At 45.6% G+C, this 22,576-nt stretch overlaps 1 protein-coding gene across 3 annotated transcripts in view; it reads right to left on the reverse strand.

The window, feature by feature from the left end:
- The window catches only part of Xrcc6 (X-ray repair cross complementing 6), a 23,763-nt gene continuing 1,187 nt past the window's right edge, over positions 1-22,576 (reverse strand). For all 3 annotated transcript variants that reach the window (XM_085831796.1, XM_085831795.1, XM_085831794.1), the window contains exons 2-13: positions 22,148-22,236; positions 20,699-20,811; positions 16,886-17,024; positions 16,408-16,662; positions 13,523-13,706; positions 11,791-11,977; positions 9,988-10,156; positions 9,539-9,700; positions 8,116-8,245; positions 3,757-3,857; positions 1,981-2,094; positions 1-374 (exon numbers count right to left, since the gene is read on the reverse strand). In XM_085831796.1, the coding sequence (XP_085687922.1) occupies positions 178-374; positions 1,981-2,094; positions 3,757-3,857; positions 8,116-8,245; positions 9,539-9,700; positions 9,988-10,156; positions 11,791-11,977; positions 13,523-13,706; positions 16,408-16,662; positions 16,886-17,024; positions 20,699-20,811; positions 22,148-22,223 (1,827 nt within the window). In that variant the 5' untranslated portion in view covers positions 22,224-22,236 and the 3' untranslated portion in view covers positions 1-177. The remainder of the gene's footprint in view (positions 375-1,980; positions 2,095-3,756; positions 3,858-8,115; positions 8,246-9,538; positions 9,701-9,987; positions 10,157-11,790; positions 11,978-13,522; positions 13,707-16,407; positions 16,663-16,885; positions 17,025-20,698; positions 20,812-22,147; positions 22,237-22,576) is intronic.

Genomic DNA, 22,576 nt, shown 5'->3' on the forward strand with positions numbered 1-22,576 from the left:
TAAAGTTAGAGCTCTTTATTCGCAGAGTAAGGCACAGTGAGGTGGGAGGCTGCAATCTCCATGATGAAGACCTTGCACTTGGTCAGGTAGCTCTTTGTAGCTACCACCTAGCTTGGTGAGAACACAAGCAGGTGGCCTGGCTGCAGTGTAGAAAGTGGCTGGGCTTCTGAGCTTTGGTCAGTTCTTCTCCAAGTGTCTGATAAGAGCATCTAGCAGTTCCTGCTTCTTCGGCCCACTCTTAAGCCCGTGGGCCTTGCATATGTCCTTCAGTGTAGGTACAGTGAGCTTGCCCAATGTGCCCTTACGAAAATGGGTCTTCAGCTCTTCTTCTGATAACTCTACCTTGGGCTTTTTACTCGTAGAACCTTCATCATCTAGAGAAAAGAGACAGGAAGGAAAGACCTGGAAATGCTTCCAGTGATATCCCAGCTACATGGCACTGTGCACTCTTATGGTGTGTGTTGCATCTCTAAAACCGCTGCTCATTCTGTGTAAGCCTATCACTTTTTTTCTTTCTTTTTTTTTAGTTTTTTTCAAGACCGGTTTCTCTGTATAGCCCTGGCTGTCCTGGAACTCACTCTGTAGACCAGGCTGGCCTTGAACTCAAAAATCTGCCTGCCTCTGCCTCCCAAGTGCTGGGATTAAAGGCGTGCGCCACCACTGCCCTGCTTCTTTTTTTTTTTTTAAAGATTTATTTATTTATTATATGTAAGTACACTGTAGCTGTCTTCAGACACTCCAGAAGAGGGCGCCAGATCTCGTTACGGATGGTTGTGAGCCACCATGTGGTTGCTGGGATTTGAACTCTGGACCTTTGGAAGAGCAGTCGGGTGCTCTTACCCACTGAGCCATCTCACCAGCCCGCCCTGCTTCTTTTGACCAAAAAAATGTACAGGGGCTAGAAGTACAGCATTGCTAGACCCCATTTTAAATTCCAGCACATCCAAAGGGTAAGGGGAAAAAACATTTAGAAACATTGTGTTAAGTTCTGAGGCACCAGGCAATAAAACCAGCAGGGCAAAAACCACAGACAATGTCTGGCAACTTCCAGGACGTGACAGAGTTGGTTCTGATGCAAAATGGTACAAGCAGGATGATCCCAGTCGAACCTGGCTTTCTTCATGGATTTTTTTTTTTTTAAATCTTTTAGATTTATTTATTATATGTAAATACACTGTAGCTGTTCTCAGACAGACCAGAAGAGGGCATCAGATCTCATTACGGATGGTTGTGAGCCACCATGTGGTTGCTGGGAATTGAACTCAGGACCTCTGGAAGAGCAGTCAGTGCTCTTAACCCCTAAGCCATCTTCTCCAGCCCAGCAGCCTAATTTTTAAAGACGAGGTAGAGAGACTGGAGATGGCCTAAGGTTTAAGTACATTTTGTACTCGTCTTGCAAAATGAGTTTGGTACCCAGAGTTACATGGAAGCTCATGACCACCCAGAGATCTGATACCCTCTTCTAACCTCTACAGGCAAAACACCCATAAAGTAATAAGATAAATCTCAAAGAAATTTTGTAAAATAGAGGGCTAGCAAATGGTTCATTAGATCCAAGTATTTGCCATATAAACCACATAAAGGTGGAAGAAAACGGACTCCACAGAGTTGTGCTTCAAGCTCCACACGTGCCATGGCACACATGTGCCCATACTCCCTCTCCCTCCCCCACACAAGGATACAATATAACCACTCCATTTGTGCTAAAATACACAGTTGTGTAGAAGTTTCTAGGCAAGGATTTAACACTGAGCCACAGTGTGCCATATATACAAATTTCTGAGAAGACCCGGCTGCAGCTCAGTGATAGATGACACTGCTTGCTTACTTGGGTGAGGTCCTGACTTTGACCTCCTCACCCACACAGTATACCCACCACCATTCCCAAAATGAAGAGGAAGGAGACAAATCCCCGTGAGGTAAGACCATGAAGCAGCTTTAAAGGGAGCATCTGTGCATCCATGCACACCCAGCCCTTACCTTGTTTTCTCTTGGCAGCTTTTCCCTCAGGGTTATAACCTGGAGGGTAGACGAGTTCTTTAAACTCATCTGCCAGGGAGCCCAGTCTTTTCTTTATGGCTTCAACCTTGGGTACTAGAAAATCAAAACAACACAGTATTCAGGTGAGTTATGTACATCCGAGAGACCTGCCACTTCCAGCTCTGTGGGGAACAAGAGAGCACTGAGTTGGGCTGAGGGAAGGGCTGGATACAAAGCAGCTGATTGGACCATTAAAACATGCAACAAAACCCTTCAGACATCCTTCATGCCTGGCATGCTATGTGAGGGACCTCCGTATATTCCCAAATCCTGGCAAGTGCCAGTCCCCCTTATTTAAACGGTGCAGTATTTTCATATAGCTCACACACATCCTCTTGCATCCTTCAAGTCACCAAGAACAAACATGAAGGTAGTCCTTCCTCACAGGCTGCTGAACTTAAGGATTCTCTTTTGCTAAACTCAGCTAGACAGTCCCCACAACCATGCCTGCTTATAACAACAGCTATTTTGTCTGTATTAAGAGGCCATGGACAACTGGGAAGCTAAGCGGGCGAGACTAATTGTTCTGGTCCTATTAACTGTTACAAGGACCTTCATTAACTCCAGTCTGCTTCCAGTGACTACTCATTTCCCTGTCACAGTCCATGTCTCATAAACATGCGAGAGCACCGCCATCAAGAAGAGGTCTAGAAAGAAGGCCAGGAGCCCAGGCCTGACAGGGCAGAGCAAGCACAGTGGTTCTGGGCACAGGCAGACTCAGTGATATCTCGTGCACCCACTACTGAATGCTCCACACCTGTAGCTTGGGGAAATCATTCCTTCTCTTAAAGTAAGGACCACAGTAGCCCCTGCTTCAGAATTCTGTCAGCTGAATCAGCACACAGGACAACAGTGCCTGCCACTGTCAGCCTTAGTCAACGTTATCAGCAGTCACACATAGACGTGGGGTGACCTAGTTAGTTCAGAGTCAGGTCTCAGGAGCCTGCCACTCTCCTCCTGTCACTGCAGAGCTAGCTCAATCTGTTCAAGACAGGCTAAGGTGACCTAGAAAACCTGTCAGGCGGAGGCGGAGACAGTCTGGACAAGGAGGTTTGGAGACATCTAAAAAAAAAAAAAAAAAACGCATCCAGGGCTGGAGAGATGGCTCAGTGGTTAAGAGCACTGTCTGCTCTTTTTGTTTGGTTGGTTTTTTTTGTTTTGTTTTGTTGTTTTTCGAGACAAGGTTTCTCTGTATAGCCCTGGCTGTCCTGGAACTCGCTTTGTAGACTAGGCTGGCCTCGAACTCAGAAATCCGCCTGCCCCTGCCTCCCAAGTGCTGGGATTAAAGGCATACACCACCACGCCAAGCTCTGACTGCTCTTCTAAAGGTCTTGAGTTCAAACCCCAGCAACCACATGGTGGCTCACAACCATCTGTAATGAGATCAGGCGCCCTCTTCTGGAGAGTCTGAAGACAGCTAGAGTGTACTTACATATAATAAATAAATAAATCTTTAAAAATGTTTTTAAAAAAAAAAAACACATCCAGATTACTGGTCAGAGCAGCATCAGCCAAACAAGCTGTCTTCTATTGTGGTTCCTCCAGTACACACGCACAGCAGCACTGCTTGGAGTTGAGACAGGCCCAGGCCTCTGATTTAAAGAGTGTTCTCAACTAAGGATGTAGCTCACCAAAGAGGAAGAGCTCCTACCCACATGTGTTCAATCCCCGGCACCAACACACAAAGGACTCCCTGGCTCAATCCACATCTCTTACATGTCAGATCGACCACTTGCTCCGACTCCATCATGTCCAAAGCTAGGGCCTCCAGGTTCCGGAAGTGCTGCTGCAGTACTGGGTTCTCAAAACTGTCGCTCCTGTCAAAACAGCATCAAAACATGAGAACTTCCAGTAAGAAAACAAAGCCTCCAGCTAGTGGCAGTCCAAGTGCAGTTGAGAAAAAGACCACAAGTGAATAGCAGAGACCTCCATATCAACTCCCCCCCCCCCCCCGGCCCCCTCTAACTTAGAATTTATCAGTGGATGCTGGAACAGAGCAAACCTGGCTTGTCACTAGAAGCTTAGGGCGGAGAGGAGAATAGAAGATGCAGAATGACAACTGTGTCTTCTGTGCACAGAGCAGCGTGGGAGTTAGGAGACTGAAGCCAGAGTCACACAGGTAGAGCTGAAGCCTGCTCTCTACTGCTTTCCTTTTTTTTTTTTGTTTTTTTGTTTTTCGAGACAGGGTTTCTCTGTGTAGCCCTGGCTGTCCTGGAGCTCACTCTGTAGACCAGGCTGGCCTCGAACTCAGAAATCCGCCTGCCTCTGCCTCCCAAGTGCTGGGATTAAAGGCGTGCGCCACCACTGCCCCCCTCTACTGCTTTCCTAGTTGGATGAAACTGAAAGGGGGCCTTGTGTCTTCTAAGCCTGTTTGATCTGTAAAATGGGCACAAAACCAACCTTTCAGGGTTCTTTCATTTTTTTTTTAAAGTGTGTCTGTGTGCACCATGCCTGCAGAGGTCAGAGGTGTCCTGACATAGGTGCCTGGAATCAAAGTTTAGTCCTCTGCAAGAGCTTGCAACTATTAGACATCTTAGCCCCCTTTTCAGTTTCTTAGGAGGATAAAAGGATGGGACTGAGGTGTGGCTATGTGTAGAGGAGAGTTGGCAGGTTTATTTTTAAATATTTCCCACAACAGTATTGCATATGGAACAGCATCTAACACACGGAATGTTTTTTGTTGGTGGTGTGTATGTTTGTGAGACATACACCTGAGATCAAACCCAGAGCTTGTACATGCTAGGAAGGTACATCTCCAGCCCTCCATGGTAGAGTCTTAGCGCTCATACTTTCAGGGGAAGGAGTAGAGCAGGACATTAGAGCTGAAGGGAAAGCCTTTCTTTTTTGGGGGTGGGGGGTGGGAGGAGACAGGGTTTCATATATTCAAGCTGGCTTCAAACTTATTGTGTAGCCACGGATGACCCTGAATTCCTGGTCCTCCTCCCTCCACTGCTCAACATGCTGGGATTACAGGTGTATGCCACACCCAATGAAAAGGATCATTTGCCCAGAACTAGAAGTAACAGGTATCAAAGATGGAATGTGAAAAGGGCTCTAACTTGATGAGAAAATAAAGAAAAAATCTGACTTTTTAAAATTGACTTTAAAACAGACTACAACTGAAGCGTGGTGATGCAATCTGCTAACTCCAGCACCCAAGCAACTCTGGGCTAGAGAGCAAGACATGTCTCAGAAAGTTAACAAAACAAAAACCAAAAAGTCACACCATGTGTCCTGAGAAGATATACAAATGGCCAAGACATATGAGCTGTTCAACTGTCGTTAGCTATCATTAGGGAGATATAAATGAAACCACGATGAGCTATCACCTCACATCTCAGAGTGACTAGCAGCCACGAAGCCCTGGATTCAACTCCTGACACCAAATAAACCTGGCATGGTGGCACTTGCTTGGAATCCCAGCATGGAGAGGTTAAGGCAAGATCAGTAGTTCAGGTTCATCCTAGGCTGCACAGCAAATTCTAGACCAGCGTTCGGGAGGCAGTCAGTAGTAAGCAGACCAGTATCGGGACAAGCCAGGACTACACACTCAGTGTCTGTCTGTCCTTCCTCCCTACATTCGTCCTCCACTCCATCTGTCCTCCCACCTGGAAATGATGTCATGTATCCCAAACCAAGCCCTGAACTCACTATAATCAAGGATGACCTCCAACTGCTAATGCTCCTGCCTCCACCTTCTGAGCGGGGAGCTACAGGCATGGCCCACCACCATGAGTAATAAATATTGTCTCTAAAAGCAAAAATGAAGACAAGGAGTGTGGCGGTGAAGATGCAAAACAGGTAGGAACCATGGAAAACTGTATGGAGGGTCCTCAAATATTAAAGCTGCCACCAGTGAGGTGGCTCCATGGGTGGAAGCACTTGCTTCCAGGGCTTGCTGCTGCACGGCTGACAACTTGAGTTTGATCTCAGAACCCACAGTGGAAGACAAACAATTCCTGAGAGTTGTATACACATTACTTACACACACACACAGATAATAAAATTGTAAAATATTTCAAATAAGGAGCTGGTAAGACAAAGGGACTTGCTACCAAGCCTGAGTACCTGAGTTCAATCCCCAGAACCCACGTGACAGGAGAGAGAGCAAACGCCTTTAGGTTCTTCTCCTCTAACCATGAATTGGTCAAACACAAAATAAATAATAAAGATCTAAGTTTTTTAAATAAAAACTGGAGAGATGGCTCAGCAGTTAAGAGCAGTGACTGCTCTTCCGAAGGTCCTGAGTTCAAATCCTGAAATCACATGGCGGCTCACAACCATCCGTCATGGGATCTGACGCCCTCTTCTGGTGTGTCTAAAGACAGCTACTACAGTGTACTTATATATAACAATAAATAAATCTTAAAAAGTAATAGAACTATCCAAAAATTGAACTTAAGATAACAACAGTATATTAACACCACCATTTCATTAGAACCTATAACAGCCAAAACATAGAAACTTCCACTTAGTTAAACAACATAGCATATTATATACGTTATATATAATATATATTAAGATTATAGTATGGTATATATTTAAGTATATTAGAAGATTAGCCTTCAAAACAAACAAACAAACAAACAAAAGAAGAAGGGTCCAGAGAGACAGCTCTGTGGTCTTCGAGAGGACCAGCACCAATAAAAACCAATCTTTTTTGAAAAAATGTTTTGATTAAAGACAGGAGGAAATGCAGACACTGCACACCAGCACTGCTCAGTCTATATGACATTACCCTGAGGGGCAGACTCAGGGAAGGGCAGGCCTCATGTGCACATCTGCAACAGTCAACTCTCAGGAACAGAAAGTGGCGGAGGCCGAGGGCTGGGCGGGGACAGCAGCTAACCAGCGGGTCTCACACTGCAGCTGGGCAAGATGACAAAGAACAGCGCAGCATCGTCCTGTGGTTTCTCTACAGTGAACTCTTAAGGAGGTGGGTATCATACAGAAAATACAAACTGAAAAACATGGCACGTGACAGGTGTCTGCAGTCATATGTAGGCTCTAAGAGATGTTTTCCATTATTAAAAAGTGACCTGAGAGCCTGCTGCAGTGACCCGTATCCCAGCACTCGGGAGGCAGAGGCAGGCAGAACTTTTGAGTTCGAGGCCAGCCTGGTCTATAGAGGAACTCTCCAGGACAGCCAGGGCTACACAGAGAAACCCTGCCTCGAATTTAATTAATTAATTAATTAAAGTAGCTTGAAGGCTGGAGAGACAGCAAGTAAGGGCACTTGCTGCCCTTGTAGAGGTCTTGGTTCAGTTCCCAGCACCTATGTGGCACTTCAAGCCAGCTTAAACTCCAGTCCTAGAGGATGTAACTCCTTGAACACTAGTCCTAGACAGTGGTGCATGTATCCACATGCATGCTTACCCCTGCACACACACACACGAAATAAAAATAAGTAAGTCTTACAAAGGTAGGGGGCATCGTGCCACAAACCTGTAATCCGAGCATTCAGAACACTGGGGCAGATGGAATACTACAAATTTCAGTCTAGCCTAGCTGTACAGTGAGTTCTAGGCTAGCCTAATTTATGGAGTAAGATCCCATCTAACACAAACAAGAAATAAGCATGTGCCACTCTTTTTGAACTTGTTAAACAACTAGCCTTTCTTTTCTGAAGAAAGCCCAGGCTGGCCTCAAATGTGTAATACTCCAGTATCAATTAGAAAAGGCTGGGGTTACAGGTACACACCACCACTCACGGCTTCTACCAGCACAGGCGGAGACTCTACGAGGTAAGCAGAGTGGCCGCGCAGCGGTGGTGCACGCCTTTAATCCCAGCACTCAGGAGGCTGAGGCAGGCGGATTTCTGAGTTCGAGGCCAGCCTGGTCTACAGAGTGAGTTCCAGGACAGCCAGGGCTACACAGAGAAACCCTGTCTCGAAAACCCAAAAAATAAAAAATAAAAAAAAGCTAAGTAAGCAGAAGCTCTTATGTACTTTTGAAGTTCTTGGTGCTAAGGAATGATTTCCTGGTTTCCCTCTTAGTCTATGTCTAACTTGAATTTCTGATAGGGCTCAACTCTGGAGACGGCTCCAAAAAATGCTCAAGGGTGACCCAGCTCACCTGTATGTGAAGCGGAGCTTTTGAACAATGGCCTTCATCTTGTCTATCTGCTCCTGGTTGGCCGTCACCTTCTCAGTAAAGGGCACCTTCCGCTTGTCATCGGCATACGGGAGGAAGACAAGCTGGAAGCCTGAAGTGGGGAGACAGGTCTTCTGAGATATGACTTACGATTCTGCCGTTTGTCCCTCTGTATACTGTGGTGCTGGGGCTGAGGGTCACAAATCCAATTTCTCCTTTACCAGGGGTCACATGTGAAAGTCAGACTAACAGACAGACTCTCCAGGGACGCACATGAAGCCTGACAGAGAAGGGATGCCCCAACACGGAGCCACAACCAGGCAACAGTGGTTGGTCCCAGCCACTACTTATCCTCCTCCTCCTCCTCTTCATTTTAGATAATCCAGAGCCAGCTGGACAGTACCATCTTTGGGGGGCTAGAGAGGACTGCATTTAGGCAGGACCATCAGGGACACCTAGTGGGAGGCATGAACACTGAATTATCTCAAATATAGAACAGCTTCCCAGTGAGAATGGAGGTTTAACTTGTGTGCCCGAGTTGGCTGGCTAACAAGTGTCAGAGAGGGTCTAAAACAAAAGAGAGTAAGCTCCAGGACATATCCCACAGGACAGTCATAGCTGAGTGTCACAGCTGTGTGTGTCACAGCTGTGTGTGTCATAGCTGTGTGTGTCCAGATGCTGATGCTGATCTGCTCCACCTCTTCCAGGAAGCCTCCCAGGAGTGCTACGATGGGGGCCACCTTGGTCTCTTCCTATTTGAGTTCATTGAATTCATGCCCCAGTTCCAGTTTTTCACCATGGTGGGGGTGAGTTCAGGACCATCTTTGGAATATGGTTCCCCCAAAACTGGAAAATGACCTCTTGTAATCCCACCACTAAGACGGCTTGTTACCACAGGACAGTCATAGCTGTGTGTGTCAGTGCATACCTGTAATCCCAGCACTCAGACGGCTTGGGCAGGAGGAACACAAGTCCTAGCCTGGGCTGCAGAGTGAGACCATGCATGGAGGGGCTAAGAAGAGACTAAAGCAAGACTGACTTCAAATATCTAAGCAGTTTACATTATACCACATAACCTTGGCACTTACAGGACAAAAACCAAGCATGAAGGCTGATGAGACACTTTCAATAAAGAAAAATATCAGCAGAGAAGCCCTGCCACTTGCAGCAGAAATGTGCAAATAGTCAGAATGGAGACAATCCTGAAGCCTGACTATGTGCAAATAGTCAGGATGGAGACAATCTTGAAGCCTGACTATGTTCTCTCTCCACATGACCATCTTGGTGGCCTTGCCTAGTGGACTTACAAAACCTTTTAAGGCTTTTAAACACACATTTCCATGGCTTAATTGATGCTGGGGGCTCAGGTGCTTCAGGCCCCCTAGGGGATCTCTCTGCCACATACCTCCTGGGGTCACCTGAATGTTCTGATCATCTAGCTCCTCTTCCTGTGGCACCAAAGCCACAAAATACGGGGAGACATTCTTGCGGGGTGTGTATCTACACACTGCTATGACCTTCTTCTCCACACACTTGGTGAGCAGAGCGCTGAACAAGGTTGAGCTCCCTAAAAAACAAATGTCACAGTGGCCTGCATCTCCTTCTCCCCTCATGCCCAGCACAGTCTTACAGGTTTTCTTTTCTTTTTTTTTTTTTCCTTCTTCTTCTTTTTACTCCAGCTGCATCTCTTGTAGGTATCTCAGCAGCATCCATTTAGGAAACACAGCCCAACAAACCCAGTGACAGGCGCTGGCTGTCCCTTGAACAACCATTTACCAGGGACGTCCCCCAAAATAGGGTGTCTACACTTTGACCCTTTCGCAGGGACTCTGAGCAGGGAGTCCCGGCACTCACCACTGACCAGGGACTCCTCCGGGTACACGAACAGAGAGGGCCTCAGGTAGTGCTGCTTCTTCAGCATCACCGTGGGCTTAAAGCCCATGAGGATCAAACCTGGCTCATCAAACCGCTTCAGCTCCTCTGTCTCCTCTTTCTCCAGCACAATCTGACGCGTCCCATAAGTCTAAAGGAGAACGGGTCGGCATAGTAAGGGCCACAAAAGGGCTGTGTGGAGATGAACCTGCGGCCACCAAACATCAGCAACTTAGAATTAGCTCTGGGAGGGGCAGGGAGAAGGCAGAGTGGGAAGCGCACTTGCTACACAACTGTGAGGATGTGTTTAGATCCCTGGTGGCCATGTACCACTTGATGTGCCCACAACTCCGGTGTTGGTTTGGGGGAGGACACAGAAGGGTCGTGAGGCTTGCTGGCAGCCAATCTGGCTAGGAAAACCGTAAGCTTTGGTTCCGGGAGAGGTCCTGTCTCAAAGAACTGAGGAGGAGGGGACCAGAGCAGAAGACCCACTGTCCTCCTCCGGCCTCTACAGGCAAGTGGATAGTACACATAGGGGCAGAGTCAAATTTGAGTTTATAACAACAACAAAAGGCCCTTCAGATTTATTCAGGCGACTGAATTAATAAAGAAACTCAGTGGTCAGAGAGCGGCTGCCCCATAAGTCCATCTGACAATCTAGTCCCTTACAAATAGAAGAACATGCTTCATACCTCGTATCCTTCAAGCAGCAGGAGAAACCATCTGGTATGAAATGTATACTCAAACAAAAAGACAAAAAAAAAAACCTCATGGATTGAATAAAAATATTTCTTTTAGTCAGTTGGGTCCTGAACTTATATAAAAATCTGATCCTCTCCCACATTTTACATAATTAAAGAGGATGTGTTCAGCCAGGCATGGTGGGGCATGCCTTTAATCACAGCAGTAGGGAGACAGGCAAGTGGATCTCTGAATCCAAGGCCAGTCTGGTCTACAGAGTGAGAACCCATCTCAAAATAACAAAAGGTCATGCTTGCTTTTCAATATCGCATCCTGGTAAAGAATGTACAGCAGAGAGAGGACGAGAGAGAGAGAATGTACTGTACTTTCTTTTCATGCTCAGAAAAACAGATGTGGTCATTTCAAAGGAAGGAAAAAAGATCTGACTAGTTCAGCAAGGAGAATTTCTCACTAACGAATAGTGAGCTGCATGTATATAAACTCTAACTCCTCACTCACCACCTGGGGTAACCACAAAGATCTCGTTGTCGCTGTACTTAAACGGTTACAGTAGTGTGTGCTAAGCAAGCCACCAACACCTGGCCTGTCCCTTGACATATGCCATAGCTGCAAGGCCAGCTGCTTCCTGTCCTGACTGCTTATCCAGAAAGACGCAGTTTACAGTGACTTTCTTCACTGGCTAGCTTGCTCAGTGAGTCTGTCTGGTTTTCTTTCCCCCAGACACGGTCTCTACACAGTCCTGTCTGTCCTGGAACACACTCTGTAACCCAGGCTGTCCCCAGAGATCTGCCTGCTTTTGTTTCCTGAGTTCTGAGATTCAAGTCATGTGCCATCATGTCCAGCTCCTGTTGTTTAAAGAGTTATTTATCTGCATGTATGTATGTGCACCATGTGTGCATGCCTCATGCATACAGAGGGGTCTAATCTCCTGAAACCAAAGTATGGTTGGCTGTAAGCCACCATGTGGATGCTGGGACCAGAACCTGGGTACGATGCATGGACAGGATATGCTGAGCCACCTCTACAGGTCCACCTCCTTGTCAGTTCTTAAACAAGATTTGGTAGGAAAGGTTAGCCACCTACCAGAGACCGCTTGGTGTCACTAGGCAGGAGCAGACTGCCGGTGTTTACATTAAAAGTCCTTGTCTTGGTTTTCACTGGTTCATTCGTTTCCCGATAGAGTCTCACGGGAAAAGGCTTGTTAGCTTTCTGGACCAAGTTATAAATACCCACCATGAGTACTACGTCTTCACCGAGCTTAAACTTTAACCTGGGGGAGGAAAGGGAAAGAGAAACAAAGCAAGTATGAGCGAGCAGACTGTACTTTCCTATGTAAAAGGTTTTCACAGCATCCAAGTTCCAGTCTGTGTTACTCTGTCCAATAACCTTAGTCCAAACACAAATAGTGAGTGGGCTGCAGACAGAGTTCAGCACTGGGCATGGGGGCACATGGCCAATCCCAGCAGGTGAGGGACTAAGACAGTAAGACGCCCTGAATTCAAGGCCAGCATGGGGAACAAATATGACCAAGTACCAGGTAGGCAGGTCTACACACAAGACGCTGTCCCAAACAGTAATAAGAACAAATGGAGAGGTGGAGAAAAGGTAAAACGCAGCCAAGCATGATAGTAGACATCTGAAAACCCAGCTTAGAATACACAGCAAGACCCTGTCTTTAATAAATAAATAAATAAATAATTGAAATCTAACAGGGCTGGCAAGATGGCTCGGTGGTTAAGAGCACTGACTGCTCTTCCGAAGGTCCTGAGTTCAAATCCCAGCAACCACATGGTGGCTCACAACCATCTGTAATGAAATCTGATACCCTCTTCTGGTGTGTCTGAATACAGCTACAGTGTACTTACGTATAATAAACAAATCTTAAAAACAAAATCTAACAATCTGATTATTATTCACCTCATGCTATTAAAAAAAAAATCAATTAAAGCTAGGCATGGTAGTCCACGCCTTTAATCCCAGCACTTGGGTGGAGGCAGAGGCAGAGGCAGGTGGGTCTGATTTCAGGGCCAGCCTGTTCTACAGAGCAAGTTCCAGGACACCCTGAGCTACACAGAGAAACCCTGTCTGGAAAAACAAAAGCACTTATTTATCTGGGGGGAGGGTGCATATCCACAACACGGGTGTGGGAGGGCAGAGGACAGCTTGAGAAGTTGGCTCTTTTCCTCCACTACAGGGATCCCAGGAGGAGAACTCAGGCCGTCAGGCTTGGCAGCATGCACCTTTACCTAGAGAGCTAGCTTATTAGCTGAATGATAATATAATTTTAATGACGATAACTAACATCTGGCAGCTGGAGAGATGGCGCAGTGGTTAAGAGCACTTACTGCTCTTCCAGAGGTCCTGAGTTCAATTCCCAGCATCCACATCAGGTGGCTCACAACCGTCTGTAATTCCAGTTCTAAGGAATCCAATGCCTGCTCCCCTGTTCCATACATAGGCACCCATACATATATATAACTTATCAGTACATAGCATCTGCTAAGCGTACTTGTATGTTAGATGTCTCTGACTCACTCCTTACGATAAATAACCTAATGGTGCAGATGTCACTACCACCTGCCATGGACAGAAAGGGGAGGAGGTACCAAAGGATGCTCAGAGTACTTAGCGCGCGCTCAAGGACACAGAAGGCTGCTGCGTTACTGTGGAGACACACCCTGCTGGGGAAGAGAACTGACAGTTCATGCTATCCCGAGGAGGCCAGTGGGAGAACAGTGTGGGGAAGTCAAATCTATGCCTTGCCTGCAATTTGTTAAAGGAGGTATGAGCAGGCTAGCCCAGGCTGGGTGCCCACCTGGACAGAACTCGCTTTTTGGTCTCCTTGGCTCGAACCTTCCTTAGCAGGTCTTCCAGCTTGCTTGACTCCTCAAAGTGAACCCCAAGGTCCTCGTCCTCAGCGGTGGTGATGATGTCCCTGTAGAACTTGGATACATTAAAGCCTTCTGGCTTCTTCAGATGCATCAAGTCAAGGAAGATCCCTGGTGCGAAGAAAGATTAAAACCAGGGATAGCGAAGGACAGCAAATGGGAATTACTGTTTCTTCTCTTGAGACAGAACTCACTTTGTAGGCCAGGGTGGCCTGGAATTCAGAAATATATCTGCCTCTGATCAAAGGAGTATGCTACCATACCAGGCTAAGTTTGTTTATTTTTATGGGGGAAGGGGCCTTAAATTTTTGTTTAAACAGAGATGGTGCCAGGCCAGATGTGGGGATGTATATTATATTTGTAATACTAATTCTTGGGAAGCAAAGGAAGGAGGAATGTAACAAGTCCATACGTCTACATGGCAAGTTTTGGGCCAGCCAGAGATAACAGGTGAGACTTTATTTCCATAAAGAAAAAATTTGAAAGATCATATCTATACCAGAGAGGCTGAGGCAGTAGGACTGCTGTGAGTTTGAGGCTAAGTTGGGCCACATTTGAGTTTTGGGCCATCATGAGTTACAGTGTGGTCTATTTATTTGTTGTTTGTTTATTTATTTATTTTTGGTCTTAAAATAAGAAAAGGGCTATCATAAGTTATGATGTATCCTATTTATTTATTTGGGTCTCAAAGATGGAACAAAGCAGTCATGTGAGGTGGTGCAACATGCCCATAATCCCAACACCCAGGAGGCAGGTCAGGGTTAGAACCAGGAAAGCAAGGTTACCCTAAGTTGCACAGCAACCTCCAGAGCAGCTTGGGTGACAAGAGAATCTGAATCTACCAAACCGACAGGCAGTGCTCAGTGTCTTGCTATGCGACCTAGACTGAAGGTCGTAGACTAAGCAATCCTCCTGCCTCGGTCTCCCATATATCTGAAGCTATGAAACAAAAACACTGCCCAACTCTAGCATTTGCTTTCAGTTAAATGGAAATGGATCTCATTTGCTGGTAGCCCAGGCTGGACCTGTATTCTTCTTGCCTCAGTCTCCAAAGTGCTGGGATTTGAGGTATGCATCACCAGGTACAGGCAAACATCCTTGATTCTTTGTTTTAAAGATGTATTTACCTGTTATACCAGTGTTTTGTTTGCATGTATATCTGTACTTCATGAATGCAGTGCGCACAGAGGCCAGAAGAGGGGGATGAATCGGCTTCTGATGCTTCCTTCTCTAGGCTAGCATGACAGTGCACAACATTAACCCCATCACCTGGGAGGCTAAAGAAGAAAGATGGCCTGCTTGAGGCCTGCCTGGCTACAGAGCACTTCCAGACCAGCACGGCTTATATAACAAAGCCACCACAAACAAACAAACAAATAAACAAAAAGACCCAAAACAAACAAACAAAGCTCCCACAGAATCTAGATAGACTATTAACATTTTCAGGACCTACAGAAGTGCTATGCCATTCAGCTGTTACAAGTACTTCCAACAACTTTCAAACAGCCACCATCCACTGCATCACTGAGGTCAGAACAAGTAAGCTGTGGTGGAGACTGTAGCCAGATGGAAGGCGACAGGCCACACTAGTGTCTCCCCCTTGGCTCTGCTTCATCTTTCCTTTGTCTCTTGGTGGCAAAAGCAATGCTTGACCTCAGCTATAAAGAAAGTAAGTTAGGAGCAATTAAAAAGAATAAGAAGGGCTGGACAGTGATGGCACAGACCTTCAATCCCAGCACTCAGAGGCTGAGGCAATGGATCTCTGTGAATTTGTGGCCAGTGGGCCTACAGGTCAAATTCCAGGACAGCAAAGACTACAGAGAGAAACCCTATCTTGAAAACAAAAATGGAAAAAAAAAAAGCAAAACAAAACAGAAGAAAAAGAATAAGAAGGGGTGGGCTGAATAGTTAAGATCACTGGCTGCTCTTCCAGAGGCCCTGGATTTGATTCCCAGCCCCACGTAGCAGTTCACCGTTGTCTAATGCCAGCACCAGGAGCTACGATGATGACTTAACTACCTCTTCAGGCCTGTACAGGCACCATGCACAAAAGTGGGGCACAAGCCGGGCGTGGTGGCGCATGCCTTTAATCCCAGCACTCGGGAGGCAGAGGCAGGTGGATTTCTGAGTTCAAGGCCAGCCTGGTCTACAAAGTGAGTTCCAGGACAGCCAGGGCTATACAGAGAAACCCTGTCTCGAAAAACCAAAAAAAAAAAAAAAAAAAAAAGTGGGGCACACACATCTACGCGGATAAAACATCCATATAGATAACATTTTTAATTAACTAATTTTTGTTTGTTTGTTTCTTTGAGACAGGGTTTCTCTGTGTAGCCCTGGCTGTCCTGGAACTCACTCTGTAGACCAGGCTGACCTGGAACTCAAAAATCCACCTGCCTCTGCCTCCCGAGTGCTAGGATTAAAGGTGTGCGACATTGCCCGGCTATTAAACAATTTTTTTAAAAATTAAAACATACATTCATTTGGAACTGGATAAATGCACAGACGTGCATTTAAAACCCCCAAATGCATAAAGTAAATAACATTAAGGGGGAAAAAGCAACTAAGAATGTAAGGCTGGAGAGGTGGCTCAGCGATTGAGAGCACTGACTGCTCTTCCAGAGGACCTGGGTTCAAATCCCAGCAACCACATGGCCACACACAACCATCTGTAATTCCAGCACTAGGGCACGGGATGCCTCTGCTGATTCCACAGGCTCCTGGATGCACACGGGGACATAACTACATACAAGCACACACACACACATACACAATATTTTTAAAGCAATGATAGAAGAACAAGGGAAGTGCCCACCAGTGTCCCGGAGGTCGCTGGCTTTGGTCCTGGCCCGGCTGGCTTTAGCACTGTCCCTGGCATGGGGGTCGTCTTCATTGGTGAACAGCATGATCCTCTTGTGACTCATCTTGAGCTGGACGTCGCTGAAGAGGTTGGCACAGACCCAGAGCGCTTCACTCAAAGAGTAGTCAGACCCATGGCCGACCGTGTCTCGGAAGTGCTTCTTCCCCTGCTGTCCCTTAAACTGGTCAAGCTCTAGCACTCGTTTAGCACCTGGTGAGAGGCAGGGTAAACAAGAGTCAGCCAACTTCACCCCAGGCTAACAGGCCAGGGGCCCTGCTCACTCAGCCCTGCCTAACTAGAGTGGAGGGACCTTCTGTGCAGGAAACCAAGGCCCTAGCCAAGGCCAAAGCTGCTTCCTCCTCCAGGGCCCTCTTTTGTTCACCTTAGTGATATTCTCACATTAAGGAAACCGTGTTCTTTGACTATTACTGACCTGGGTTATCCAAATCTTGTAAGACATAAATATTTTTGAAATTCACTGAATTTTTGTCTTTCTCGGTTCCATAGAACACCACTGCCAGGAGATCCCGATCGCTGCTTATGATCTTACTGGTGTATACACTCTGGATACACTGTAAAAAAAATAAAACTCCCTGAGTGTTAGCTTAACACTGAGTCTCTATAAGTATCTGGTGTGGCACAGAGCCCTGTTCAGTCTTGATGCTGCGTTAAGTCTGGCATGGCGGCACATGACTCCTCCTTCCCAACACTGGGAAGGAGGAGGCAGGAGGCTATAGGCTTGTTACCATCATGGTGGGTTTGTGTAGTGCTGGGGAATGAACTTATGACTTTACGCACGGTAGGCACAGCTGATCCCCAGGCCTGGGTGTCTGTTTTTCACTCTACATGTCATACACAATAAGAGTCGACTGTCTGGGCTACATGACAAGTCTCACTCTATTAACTTAGCTGTGAGGAACTGCTAAGTCACTTGCCATACCAGCTGCACGCCTTCATATTGGCTTGGTTTTGTTTCATTTTTAAGATTTTACTTTGTTTTTTGAGACAGGGTCTCTCTACATAGCTCTTGCTGTCCTGGAACCTCTCTGTAGACCAAGCTGGCCTTGAAGTCACACAGATTTGCCTGCCTCTGCCTCCCCAGCACTGAGATTAAAGGCGTGTACCACCACTGCCTCTTTGAGCATTCGTAACAGTGGCTTCTGTTTGTTGTCTCTGAAGAAATGGCTACTCAAATCCTTTGTCCCCCTGTCCCTATTTTGAGACAGGGTCTCATGAAGCCCAGGCTGGCCTCAAACTTGAAATATGTAGCCAAGGATGACCTTGAACTTCTGATGACCTTGAACTTCTGACCCTTCCATTCCCACCTCACAAGTGCTGTAAATACTACTGTGTATCGCCAGCCCAGGGTCTCCACATGTGAGGCAAGCGCCTACCAACTCCTCTAAATCCCTAGTCCTCTTCTGCCCGTTTTAAAGCTGTGCTGTAATTGTTTATTAATAGTAATATTCAATTCTAAGGATTCACTTGCAAAAAGACTTGTGTACTTGTGTGTGTGTGCGCGTGCGTGCGCGCGTGTGTGTCTGTGTGTGTAGCGGGGAATTTAAGCATCATCAACAGAAATTTTCTTTTTTTTTTTTTTTTTTTTTTTTTAGATTTATTTATTTATTATATGTAAGTACACTGTAGCTGTCTTCAGACACTCCAGAAGAGGGCGCCAGATCTCGTTACGGATGGTTGTGAGCCACCATGTGGTTGCTGGGATTTGAACTCTGGACCTTCGGAAGAGCAGTCGGGTGCTCTTACCCACTGAGCCATCTCACCAGCCCAACAGAAATTTTCTAAGGAGCCCACATTTCTTTTTTTTTTTTTGGTTTTTTGAGACAGGGTTTCTTTGTGTAGCCCTGGCTGTCCTGGCACTCACTTTGTAGACCAGGCTGGCCTCGAACTCAGAAATCTGCCTGCCTCTGCCTCCCAAGTGCTGGGATTAAAGGCGTGGGCCACCACGCCCGGCTAGGAGTCCACATTTTTAAAAGTGGTATTTATAGGAGCTGGAGAGATGGCTCATCAGTTAAGAGCACTAACTTTTCTCTTCCAGAGGACTCAGGTTCAGTTCCCAGCACCCACATGGAGCCTTACAATTGTATAGAACTCCAGGTCTAGACATCCGATGCCCTTTTTTGACATCCGCTGGTATCAACTATAAAAGTGGTACACAGACATACCTACAGACAGAACACCCATATACACAAAATAACTTTAAAAATATGTAAAATTTCAGCTAAATATATTTTAAAATTAAATAAAAGTGGCATTTTCTGGGTGTGATAGTACCCATTTATAATACTAGTACATGGTATTATACCAGTATAATTTATAATATCAGTACATAGGAAATGGGAGACAAGAAGATGAGGAATTTATGGTCATCCTTGGGTACAAAGTAAATTCTGAAGCCAGCTTAGGCTATATGAGACACTCAACTTAAAAAAGTAATGATTAGCCAGGCAGTGGTGGCACATACCTTCAATCCCAGCACTTGGGAGGCAGAGGCAGGCAGATTTCTGAGTTCGAGGCCAGCCTGGTCTACAGAGTGAGTTCCAGGACAGCCAGAGCTATACAGAGAAACCCTGTCTCAAAACAAAACAAACAAACAAACAAAAAACAGTGATTAAAAAAAAAGTAATGATGGGGGTTAGAGAGATGGCTCAGTAGTTAAGTAGTTAAGATGGCTGACTGCTCTTCTAGAGGTTGTCCTGAGTTCAATTCCCAGCAACCACATGGTGGCTCACAACCATCTGTAATGGGATCTGATGCCCTCTTCTGGTGTGTCTGAAGACACCTACAGTGTACTCATATACATAAAACAAATACATCTATTAAAAAAAAAAAAAAAAAGTAATGAGAGGGCTGTGTGTAACCATCTGAGCATGCACTGTGCTTACAGAAGACCCAGGTTCAATTCCCAGCAAACCACACCAGGCAGCTCACAACTATCTGTAACTCTAGCTCCAGATGATCTAATACCCCTCAGACCCTACACACACACACACACACACAATGATTAAAATTTAAAAATAGCCAGGTGATAGTAGTACACACCCTTAATCTCAGCAGTCAGGAGGCAGAGGCAGGCAAATCTGTAGGAACTCACTCTCTACAGTGAGTTACAGAACAGCCAGGGCCACACAGATAAACCTTGTAGTGACAATTTTGGAGTTTCAGTTTCTTTGAAAAACCACAGAAATATTGTACAAATGTGTTTTCACTTTGATGCCAGGTGTGAGATGTGGAGCTGCACAGGACTGTCCTCCGCAGGTGACTGTGATTTGTCTCGTGCTCTAGCGGTGGTGTGACTTTTTTCAGCTGCAGATAGTTCCTGCAATTGTGTGATGCTTGGCATTTTGAAGACTTTTGGGAGAGTATATAAATGCTAGGGCTCCAAGAGACAGGGTGGGTTGTTGGTTGCTGCCGGTCATGGTTTGTTAAAAGAAGAAATGGTTTGCACAAAGAAACAACAGGAAGAAATTGGGTATCCTGATGAGGAAGGTCAAACTTGCCCCAACCAGCACAAAGTAGTCTAAAAATAATGTCACCCTCTTTCCAACCCCTGACTCTATTCAGGGATCTCTTTCCTTTCTCTCCATTCTTTCTTCTCCCCTATCTAGTGTTAGAGGTTGACAGGGCAGAAGAAAAAGGGTGGGGAGGGGGAAAAGAAACAAGAACCCACAAAAGAGCAAAAGACAAGGTACAAAACCTTATCTCAAAAAACAAAGAAAACAATTTAAAGTGGCACTGATTTCCTTCTTGGCAGACTCTCACTATGGCGTTAACACTTTCTACTTTAGCCTCCAAGGTGCAGATTACAGGCATATGACATCATTCCCAGAGCATCTTTAGAAGTGGGAGGGGACAGCTACAAATTAAGTCTGATTGACACCAAAGGGAAATTCTGGAGGCCACATGAGGCCTGTGGATAAGAAACAGTCTGGCAGCCCTGGAACCAGTGTTGTACTGCAGGTGTGTAAGCCAGTCAGTCAGGAGACACAAGCTATTCCCGCCGTCCTAACCTCATTACCCACACACGTTCTGCTCCACAGTCTTCTTCCTATTTTTTAGTTTTGTGTCTTGAGAAAGGGTCTCCCTATGTAGCCCTTGTCTGTCCTGGAACTCACCATGTAGACCAGGTTGGCCTCTACTCAGAGATCTCTCTGCCTCCTGAGTGCTGAGATAAGAGACATGAGCTACCACACCCATTCAGTTTTTTGGGGGTTGAATAATGTCTTACCTGGATGCTCATATCAAAAGGTGTCAGTTCATCTTCACCCTGAGATTCGAACATAGCCCTGGAGGCATCAACCAGAAAAATCAAGCTATCTCTTCCTGAATATTTATATTCTCCTAAGGAAAAATAAATGGAAAACAATGTTTGTCTTTTGCATTGTATTTATTATGTTTACCAATCACACAAAACAGAGACAAGCCCATAGAGTCACGAATAGAACTTGCAAATTATAAGATGAACCCACTTAAAGCCTCCACTCCTGTCAGGACCCTGAGTCCTATGTCTATCTCTCACATCGTTAGTTTTGACTTATTTTTATTTCCTTTAAAAATTTTTTCAGCTGGGTGTGGTCGTGAGTATCTTTAATCCTAGCACTCAGGAGGCATTGGCTGGCAAATCTCTTTACTTCGACTCCAGGCTAATCTACAGAGTGAGTTCCAGGACAGCTAGGGTTACAAAGAGCGACTGTCTCAAAAAAAAAAAAAATTAATGTATTCATTTTATTTTGTGTGTGAAAGTTTTGATTGCATATATATGTATGTAAATCATGTGTGTGCTTGGTACTCTCAGAGATCAGAAAAGTGCATTAGGTCCCCTGGAAATAGAGCTATAGATGGTTGTGAACCACCATGGGGATGCTAGAATTAGAACCCAGGTCCTCTAGAAGAACAGCCAGTGCTCTCAACCCCTGAGCCATCTCTCCAGCCCCTGGGAGTCTCTTACACCATGAGGGAGGTTTCCTAGTGCAAGCCTGGAGCTGGGCTGATTCCAGGCAAGAGGCAGGAGGCAAGATAGAGACCAGGATGTATACCTACCAATGCACTCACTTTTATGTTAACTCGATTCCCAAGAGTCATTAGAAGCTCAAAGTCTACATCAGTTACAAAGTGAGTTTGAAGTCAGCCTGGTCTACATAAGACCTTGCCTCAGAAACAAACAGGAGCTGGGGAGGCTGCTCAGTGGTTAAAGCAATGGCTAAGAATACTTGCCGCTCTCTCACACACGATCCAGATTCACTTCACAGAATGCACATGGAGGCTCACAACCACCTATAACTTTAGTACCAGGACATCCGACTCCCTCTTCTTGCTCCCTTTTGCACTAGACATGCACAGAGGTGTACACATATACATAAAATAAAAATAAGTAGATTTTTTTAAACAACTAAAAATATGTAAATAAATAAAGTGACAAATATTACCATGGACAGAGTCATTTATTGAAGATTAAAAAATACTCTATCCGTGGCTAGTAAAAAAAAAAAAAGAAAATAGGGTTAGGAATGTTCATAGAGTGAAATAGGATCTGAATAATAACTGTAAAACTCAAAGGGAAAAAAGTATTTTAGATTATCTGGGGAGAAAAGGGAAGGATATCAGTCAGTATAAAGTGCTCCCGGCAAAAATAAAAAAAGTACACAGCGAAAATCTTTCTTCCACACAGGCCACTTACCACCTGTGTCGGGGCTCTCCTCCTCCTCTTCCTCTTCCTCGCCCTCAGTTTTGTAGTAGGACTCCCACTCTGACATGTTGGTTTGCTCACTAGGTGAGAGAAGTTATGAATTTAAATGAAAAAAGAAAAAAATACCAAGGCAGGTAGCTCTGTGGTAATGCGCTTTCCTACAGTGTACCAGGACCTATGCCACACACACACCAGAAAAAGAAAAAGAGAGACAGACAGACTTCTGGGTTCTCTTTAGATCTGCTCTAAATGCTCGGGTCACTAATAAAGAATGTGAATGATGGCTCCTGCTTCCTCCAAAGCTCTCCATATCATTGGAGAGGCAAGAGAAATGTGCATGGGGTCATTGCTGCAACAACCTCCCCTTGGCTATCCCTTAAGGATGCTGCAGGACCAAAATAGCTAGGGGTGAAGGCGAGG

This window comes from Mus caroli, unplaced genomic scaffold (assembly GCF_978045245.1).
Source record: "Mus caroli unplaced genomic scaffold, Mus_caroli_1 scaffold_16, whole genome shotgun sequence".
Classification (NCBI taxonomy): Eukaryota; Metazoa; Chordata; class Mammalia; order Rodentia; family Muridae; genus Mus; species Mus caroli.